This window comes from Cyprinodon tularosa, unplaced genomic scaffold, assembly GCF_016077235.1.
Source record: "Cyprinodon tularosa strain WSP-4 unplaced genomic scaffold, ASM1607723v1 ctg8, whole genome shotgun sequence".
Taxonomy (NCBI): domain Eukaryota; kingdom Metazoa; phylum Chordata; class Actinopteri; order Cyprinodontiformes; family Cyprinodontidae; genus Cyprinodon; species Cyprinodon tularosa.
The window spans coordinates 280,001-289,635 of record NW_024039562.1 but is presented as its reverse complement, the minus strand read 5'-3'; the positions used below and the strand labels follow the sequence as shown (position 1 = coordinate 289,635).

General features: G+C 40.2%; 1 protein-coding gene across 1 annotated transcript in view; it reads right to left on the bottom strand.

The window, feature by feature from the left end:
• Positions 1-258: 258 nt before the first annotated feature.
• plcg1 (phospholipase C, gamma 1) overlaps positions 259-9,635 on the bottom strand; it is a 43,534-nt gene continuing 34,157 nt past the window's right edge. Inside the window, exons 30-33 of the mRNA XM_038271338.1 lie at positions 7,702-7,863; positions 7,520-7,608; positions 3,141-3,406; positions 259-3,065 (exon numbers count right to left, since the gene is read on the bottom strand). Of these exons, the coding sequence (XP_038127266.1) occupies positions 3,029-3,065; positions 3,141-3,406; positions 7,520-7,608; positions 7,702-7,863 (554 nt within the window). The 3' untranslated portion in view covers positions 259-3,028. The remainder of the gene's footprint in view (positions 3,066-3,140; positions 3,407-7,519; positions 7,609-7,701; positions 7,864-9,635) is intronic.

Here is a 9,635-nt window from a genome sequence, read left to right as displayed (position 1 = left end):
AGTCTCAAAACCCAGTCAGCCTGTGGAGAAAAAACGGATCTTTCCAGTTTTTTTCCCCTCCGATTTGACCTTTTTTTTTTTTTTTTTTTCTTAAAGATTGAATATTTTGGGCAGATTTCAGGTCCCTTCTTTTGGTTTCACACTTGACTAATGTTTCGTTTGTCTGCTGTCCACATCATGCTTTTCCCATGCTGCAGTATCAGGTTTAAAAAATAAAAAACTTACTGAACATTTGATAAAATCAGAGCAGTAAGGATGTATAAAGCAGTGAGTATTTTATTTACTTTTCAGGCTTGAATATGTTTCATATGAAAAGGCAAAAAAATTAAAATTAATACTTCTCTTCGTAGTTTAGGCACATTACAGGAAGGCAAATGTAAATGAGGCCGTCACTTGCAAAAAACAAAAACAAAGAATAAGCAAAACAAATTACAGATAAAGACCCCTGACAGGTGTCCTAAGTTAACCTGCTTGATTTGACCTCAGTATAGGGAATATTTGTACAACACTATCAGACAGTTCAGTCTGGGACACGTTCTGCACGTGTTCACAAGGTGCTGAGGAGCAATCCGTCACTGACGTGATCATGGCTGTGGGAGATGTGGCTTTAATGTGATGTGTGCAGACAGACCAGAAAATAAAAGCAAAGCTAGAGAGAGAGGACTCCACCAACCGATCAGTAAACACAGTCTGGAGGAGTACATGCAATGGGAAGGAGCTTTGGGATTAATATCAGAGTGCAAATGCCCCAGCCCTGCAGTAACGAGCCAACCTTCACCTTAAATCATCCTTTATGGCTTAAATGTGTCTCAAACACAGATTCTGAATAAATGGTTTTAAAATCAAACCTGTACGGACACCTCTGCTCTGCCTCCACTGATACCGTCTGCTAAGCACAGACTCCCCCCGTCCCTGTAGCGTCAGCGCTGGACGGACGGACCGTCAGGGCCTTCACCACACCGGAACCATTGGTCTAGTTCATGTGGCCTCTGTTTGGCAGTGCATTAATTCACTATTTGGTCACTGCTGATCTTCAAAAATCAATGCCTTACGCTCAGAACCTTAGATCCATGTGAGCGTCGCTGAAACACATTCGATTCATTGTGAAACTGGAACACTGGGATGAATAGCTGATGCTGCAGCATAATATTAGTAAGAAGAAGGATGATCACCATGGACACGGTCCTGAATCCCTGGTTCACACACCTGTTAAAATACAAGCTTTGATTTTTAATAAAATATATACTATGACTACTTTAATATGACGCACGCTGTGCAAGTCGAATGTTATACTTTGATTCAGCAGCTGGATCTTAAACTTGACATCAATCTGAGATGAAGCTAAATCATTACGATTCCTACAGGGCCTTAAGGTTTCTTACACTTAAAAATCTCAGAAATCAATGTGTTATTTAAATGTAATTATCCTCAATGGAAAAATTGGATGTACTGTATATCCTACATTTCATTACCTGATTATTAGCTGTTCAGATTTTATGCAATCCTTCCTAGATTCGGAATTTCAAAATGTTCTGATTTCCTCTAAAGTATACTTTACTCACTGACATCCAGTTTTTTTATTTTTATACAAGTCTAAGCAAGTCCTTAAATTCAAAATCATGAGGATCTTAAATTTTGCTCAGTGAACCGGTCAGTGGGATGGTGAGACACAGCAACACTAAAGTAATTTCTGGAATGTTCTGTTCTAATGTGTAACAAAAATCTCCTGTTTTCTTCTGTATGTGTGGATAAAAGTGTTTTTAAAGTCAAAACTGGAACAAAAAAAACAGCTTCTCTAAAAGAGCACCACAGTGAAACATGGTGGTGGCAGCATTATGGTCATGGGTTGCTTTTCTTTGGATGGAACTGGAGGATTTGAAAACAATGGATATCTGTTAGAAACCAGAAGATGATTTAAGTAAAAAATTAAAGGCAGGAAACAAAAAACAGGATTTCACCCATAAAAAAAAAAGTTGCTCCTTAACGAAAATGAAAATCAGCTTGTTCCACTGTTCTCCATTCTTACAGATTTGTTCTTTTTTTCTTTACATGAAAATGAAGGTGAAACATGTTCTGAAAAAGATTTATAATTCCTTTAAAGCAAGAAAAAAGAGCTGTCATTTTAACATGGGTGTGTTAGAAGACAACAACATGGTCTGTGGAGGCAAACAAAATCTCTACGTGATACAAAACAAAGAGCAACCATCTTCCAGGCCCAACATGTGTCCGAGCCTGACGGATCAGCGAAGGCTGTGACAGACAGACAGACAGACAGACGCATGTCTGACTGCTTAGTGAAGCAGGACCATGGAATGATGTGCAGTTTTTGAATTTCTGGAATGTCATCGAGAAACATGGTGGTCCTTAGAACACAAAAACCAGCTATGACCTCTTCCTCACACCTTACACAATAATAAAAGAAAAGAACAGCTCAGTGATATTAGTCCAGATTGTAAGTAAGCGTTAGAGCGGAGGCACGTAATGTCCTTCACGAAGCAGAGACGTTAAAAGTAGCCGTATAAGCCCTCGTGATTCACGCTAACGTAAAGTCACATGAACGTTTAAATAATTGGAACATTTAAAAACATGGGAGACGGCGGCTCTTTGAGAGCAGGTCTGCGGATGCTGTTCTCTGGCCAACAGCACAGCAGGAATAAATATATAAACCATAGACAGCGAGGAGAAGAGGAACCAGAACCGTTCCGGCGCTCTCTCTCTTTTCTTGCACTTGGTCTCCAAACGAAGCAGCTCTTGAGCTTGACAAACAGAGATTACAGTCCAGGACCAGAACGTTCTTTATACCGTTTCTGCTTCCTGTCCGCAGCCGTCAGTTTCCTGTCAGCACCCCCCCTCCCCTTCCAGCAGCGTCCTTCCCTTCTTCCTCAGTTGGGCACAGAGGCCATATTGGGCGGAGGAGGGAGGGGGGGGATCTAAGGGGAATTGAAGGAGGGAGAGCTGCCTGAAATGTAGGCCAAAGCGGTGGTGGGCGTTTCCATGGAAACAGCAATCACAGCAGTCAGTGACATCATCAGTACGGGGAGAGGTGACTGGTCCTCCTCAGCGCCCTAGAGGAAAGACACAGAGAGGATGATGTCCAGCTCCTCACTGTCCTACTGGAAGCAGCTGGGCCGCTCGCTCACCTTCGGTTCTGAGGGTCCATTTGGTCCAACAGGGCCTCCTGGGACACCCTGAAATCATCTATGGGGGACTGGTAGCGAGATTCAAAGGAGCCCTCCCTCCCGCCGTAAGACATGGCCTGGGCAGGCGACTGGGGCAGCGGGGACAAGGAGGATGTTGAGGACACAGAGCCCAGCTCCCCAAAACGCTCCCGTCCCACTTGGGCTGACGCCGGTACCGCCGTGGTTCCTGCTGCAGAGAAGGGACTCAAGACTTCCCCGTTTTCCTCCTGGAAGGAAGACAAAAAAAAAACAAGGAGGGATAATCTCCTCTGCCCTCTAATGTACACCTCAGAAAAGGTAGAAATGTCTATCCTAGACCAACTACAACATTTGACATATTTCTATCTGCAAATTTAAACGTGTGCGAAAATGTTAATGATGCTGCAACTTTTGTTTTTACAGATGGCATAAAACCAGATCCATTCAGATCGAAGTCAAATTGCTGCTTTTGGTTGCAGTTTGAAGACTTAAAAAACAAAAAGGCCAAGACGCCTTCCTGGAGACCCTCAGCTGGGTCTGATTTTACTGCTCCCATAACAGGGAAGGCGTTTCAAAGTGGAGACTCAAAGTTTCCTTTTTTAAATTAGAAAATGTTTGTTGTTTATTTTAGGATGAACTAATATGAAATATACAGTTTAACATCACAAGCAGTTTTTTTCTCTGATTTCAGCAATTATGGTTTGGAGATAATAAAAACCCAAATTTAGTGTCTCAGAAAATGTAAATATTGTGCAAAGTTATAGCGCTAACTAACACTGAAGTATTGTTACTACTATTAGCTCCACAGATTGGGGTCGATTTGGACATTTTTCATCGGTGTCACATAGCTGACAGTGGGCTGAGATCGCTAAGATAAAGTTCACTTCACAGTATTAACTTTACTGTTTGCCTAAAGCTAAAGAAATGCAAACAAATCCAATCAGTTGTACATCGATGCCAGTATCTCATTTTTAACAGATCATCCACACATTTGACCGATTATTTAATACCAAATAAAAAACCTGGGATGAGAGGAATTTATTTAAAAGTACAGAAGGGATTTTTTACCCTGAAATGTAAAATGTATGTGTCAAACTTTAGAACCAAACCAATAGTCGGTTCTATTTATCCATCTATGAGAAAAGTTTTCCATATAAGTGGATAACTAGCATGTGAAAATGAAAAGATGAGCTTGTTGCACTTTGGCCATCAACAAGTCTTCAAATCTAATGCTGGTGTGAACACACGGCACCAGATACTGCTCTGGAAATGATAGCCATATATGCAGTGTGAAAAAGACGAGGACCACTTCTTCATAGATAAGGGAACCGATACCCCAGAGTTGTGAATCTGTAGTCAGTTTTTGGCCATCTTAGAATACAGCTGAGAAAATAAAATACCCGTGTGGCTTAAACTAGAACTCCCAGGGCAGTCCTTTTGACCAGATTTTGAAGTGAAAGAACATAATTTACATTAATCTCATGTTGGTAATGTTAACTGACTTATCCCATTTCTATATTTCCTTCGTTTTCACTTGGTTTTTAAAATAAAAATAAAACCTAAAAATTAAATATGCTTAATTTTACCTTGATCTCCCACAGCCTTCATTTTGACGGCTCTATTAGTTGCATTGCAAATTCTTCCCAAGGTTGATTGACGTTCGTGCCGTCAATAAGAAGCAGCCCAGAGTCTGACAGCATGTCTGAGGATGATCCCCCGCGAAACGCAGCTGTATCAGTGATTCATCAGACAAGGCTTATAAGCCAGAATGATTCTGTACTCTGATCTTCCAGCGGTGCTTGTGAAGAAACACGCAGCTTAGCTCTGATGGTTCGCTCTCAGCAGTATGACTCTTCCTGCCCTCGCTACTTAAAGGTATAGAGGACAATATTTTAATTTCAGGTGGATCTAATAAGTGGTCCTCCTAATTGTCAATCATTCTGGTGATATGTCTACGTATGGCCGTCGTACATGCGCGCCCTGTTAGCCATCTTTTTCTGCGCATGAGCACTTTCAGGTGTATATGTGTGGTGAGCTACGGTTTCAGACAGTCAATGAAGCTCATCTTTTTCACCGGTGTTTAATGGCAGAGGGTCGTAAGAGAAAAAGTGTCTACGAAGTGCATGAGAAGAAAAGAAAGGCCTCAGAAGATGCAGATATATCCCAGAATGCTTTGTGCGGAGAGCTCTCCTCGCAAAGCATTATGGGATTTCTGTCACCGCGGCCCGCTGTCACCATAGGCTGAGGAAGTGATTAACTGTCCGAACAGTAAGTTGACTGAGTTCACTATATAGTCCCCCCTCTAAATAGTGATTGAGTGATTTAGGGGTTAGAGTGCACGTTCGGGCATAGTGAGCTTGTCTGAGCTATGAGAACAGCAAATTTTAAACACAGTGTGCACGAGTAGAAATGGGTTTGTGCATGCTCTCGCACACTAATTTGTTTTTAAAGTGGAGAGGGCGGGTCTTCGAGAAAATCCTCCACAATACATTTAATAAACTATATGTGGCTGATCATCCTGTGCCACGCTTAAAAAGTCCTTCTCTAACTATAAAGATTTTATTTCTTCCAGGTCACGAGAGGTGATGCTAAACATTCTTTAATTTCTACCAAAAGGAATCCCCAAATTATATCCAGAGAAAATATTTCATTGCATACGATTTATTTTTTTTATAAATACCCAAATGAAAGGGAATATGGATCTTTGAATATTTCTCTGTCATCATTTCCATCTATGTTGAGTATTTCAACATTTTAGTTAACATATTGAAATTTAGGTAAAGAATGCCATGGCATTATAAGGTAATAACGAAGGTTCTCTGTGTATCTTTTTTTAAATCAAACTCCTATGAATTTAAATCTACTTTCACCCCTGAGCAGCGGTAACAAGGGCTAAATTCTTAGAAATAAAGCCAAAATTGCCAAAGAAGATTGTTTTTGGTTCTATGCTTTTTTTGGAGCAATGAAGATTTTATTGATCAGTGTGTAATGCATAATTCTTAGTAGATCTGGAAGTATTTGCTTTGGGATGAAACCTTGTATGTCTAAACCTCTTCCTTTATTCTACTTATGTTAGCTTGCCTATCTGCTATATTAACCAATATGATGTGTTGAACTAGATCTGCTATTTTCACAGCTTTTGTGAGAAACTTTTTTATAAAGCAGGGCATTCATTCACAGAAAACGTTATTTGAATTCTATAAATCTAAGTTTTTTTCCCAACAGCAATGATGAACTGCAGTGCAGCATTCTATACCCAGCTATTGTAGTATCTAGGCAGGTCTGTCAGTCTGGTAAATACTCTGGTTGTTATTCAGATTTGTAAACGGTAACTTTTTTTTTGCAACATAAAACTGACTGAAACCAGACTTAACCCTTAAATTTTAGTCGATTAAAACTGACTAAAACTACAAGATATCGCATTGACTAAAATGTGACTAAAAGTAATAATAGTTTTAGTCCTGAAGACAAAATCTAAGATTGCTGTTAAAAGCAACACTGCGAGGGACCCATTGAATATGTGAAGCTCAACATCCAGCATTCCTTTCCATTTAGTGGCCCGGATACGTTGGCTCACATATGGGACTGCAGAATTTTGGAGGATGATTCATGGGACACAAACAGAAACGACCTTGTGGCATTTATTGACTTGATTTATGTTCAGAAAGCATATGGGGGGAGAAATATGGAGCTATCCAGCTTTTGATCTGATGAGTGGGGCGTTAACTTCTTCAACAATATCTCAAAACCATTTGCAAACCATGATGTGTTTCCTGCGCATCACTTAACGCATCCGAATTTCAAAATTTGCGCTGAAAAATTAGGTATGAGAAGGAAGGGTTCATAAAAAACAGCATATAAATATTTTGATTTGTAATATGTTATTATTTTAAAAATATTTTTTGTTCACAAGTGTAAACAATCATTCCATTTATTGTCACAGCCAATCAATTTCTGTAAATAAAATTGTAATTTGGAACTTCGAACCTACATACTAAAACAGTCTTGAATTTTCTGATTGATTTTTAACACAAATTTAGACAACAAATAATAATAGCATATAATACAGCCTTTAAATATATATATATTAGACCTGTTTTAAGGTTTACATATCTATAATGGGTTTATATCGCACACCAAGACCATTTCAGTCGATGACATCATCACTGCTCTTGCATTACACTGCGGAAAAAATGCCATCTGTCAAATTGACGGCCAGTGGGAGTTCTGGTAAGATCAGAATTCTGGGAGTTCTAGTGTTTAATGTCTTTTCTAATCTTAAGTACAACCTTTTGCTGATGCCAGTTGAACTTGTTGCTGAATAGCTTTTATAAGCAGCTCAGATTGAAAGAACAACCCACCCTGCCTCTGGTGATATCCATGTGGACCAACAGAGAAGCCAGCTCCAGGTCTTCGTTGTAGCTGTTCTTCAGCGGTACCGACCTGTAGCCTGAGGCCACACAAACACACAAACTTAGTCACCTGCATCCATCCAACATTTGATTTTTTTTTTTTTCTCCAGGAAGAACTATGAAACGCATACCTGTCTTGAGCCCTTGAATGGGGAATGTAGCCTGAGCAAGAAAGTTTTGGTCATTGAACATGTCGATCTCATAAACCCCAAAACGCAGGAAAGCAAAGGCAGAGTTGCAGACTGTGAAGTGGAAAGACTTCCTGGGCCAGGTGGGATTCAGGCCGTTGTCAGCTAGAAAAGACCACAGAAATTGTAGCAAGTTGAGCCCCTCAGAAATTCAACCCCTCATCATGATTCCTGATCTTTTGGTTTAGATCGGAGTAAATTTTGAAATTATGCAGAATCCATTCCTGATCAATAGTAACATGGAAATGTGGGCCTCTGAATGTAAACATCTTTTGTTGATTGCATGTCTCGGACAGACCGCTGCTTCTAGCCAGGAGAACAAGTTATTTGGTGTTTAGAAAGTGTTTCTTTTACTGAAAACCTCAACTTCCTCTCCTGGATCATCTGTTCCCAAAACAACTAAAAGTGAACAAGACAAATAAAATAGACACAAAGAAGGGTACAGTTAGGGCTGGGTACCGAACTTCGGTTCTTTTATGGTACCGACCGAAATGCTTCGGTTCTACAGAGTATCGAAACATGCCTCGTCTTTCGGTACCAAGTTTCGGTGATTGGCTGTAACACTTAACGTGATTGCGTCATCCAGGAAAAATACACAGGTGGTCACGCCTACAGCCAGGGTTCATGTGTTTCTGTTGTGAACTGGTTGGGAGCGTCGCGGAACCCCTTTAAAATGCCCCCAGGTCAAAAGTGCGGCTTCACTTTATTAAGACTGATGCTAATAGTGTGCAATGCAATACATCGAGCACGGAAACAATTTAAGAGCAGAAAGTTGCTCGGTGTTTGACTGCAAGAAGAGCGGACCGCAGCCTGCGCGACCATCCTCCTCTCAGCAGCCCGTGGGCAGAGCAAAGCCAGAGCGGAGTAATGCTGTAATAATGCTGCAATTTCAAACTGGACGCAGCAGGAGAAGCAAAATCACGTCTGCTGCTTCCTTTTTTGATGCTTGTTCCAGCTTCTGACGCGCGGCTGAAGCTGCTTTGCTGCTCTGGCTGCGCGGTGCAAAAGTGGCTCTGATGCGCGTTGGGCGGAGCTACTCTATCCTTTATTTGCCTTGCAGCTATATTTGCTGTGATCAGTGGGAATAAAGTAGTTTTATTATGTTTTTAAGTGGGAAAATCCACCTGAAAACTTAATCACTGCAGTCAGTTCATCCATATCAGCCTTCCAATATTCTTTGTCGGAGCCGCTCAGACCCCCACATACCAGCGGTGCGCTGTCAGTAGGATCCCATTCAACGGGCTTGTTTGTCAGACATGGTAAACTGCTAAGTAAAACGGTCCTCACAATGTTACAGTGAATATTAGACACAGATTTTTTTTTTTTTTTTTTTTTTTATGTAAGAGGAAAAATGTAAATGGAAAAATCAGAGCTTAAAATAAAACTCAAGATTTGTACTTTTTTATGTTGTGTAATTTTCTTTTTCTTCGAATTGATATTATAAAACTGGTATCGAAAAAAGTATCGTTCAGGAACCGGTATCGAAGTGAAGGTATCGGTATTGGTACCGGTACCGAAAATTTTTGAACAATACCCAGCCCTAGGTACAGTAACACATTTTTATGCTGAACAGTTGCTCTTTACAGTTCTTAAGTTGCTTTAAATGTTTACTTTCTCTGACATTTCTTTTTCAGTAGTGCCAGTGAGAGTAATCCTTATCATTTTTATCTATTTACATGTTTTGATCCTTTTTTGTGTTAATTATCCAATGCAAATTGTTACCCCTGGAAAGCACTTTGTGATATATTTCCCTTTAAAAAAGGGGCTTTAAAATAATCTCTAAAATATTTCAAGCAGAACACTCGCTAGTCATTATAGCTTTAGCCACCAGAGGGCAGTATGCTTCAACCATACCTACCCAATCAAAGTTGTTTTGT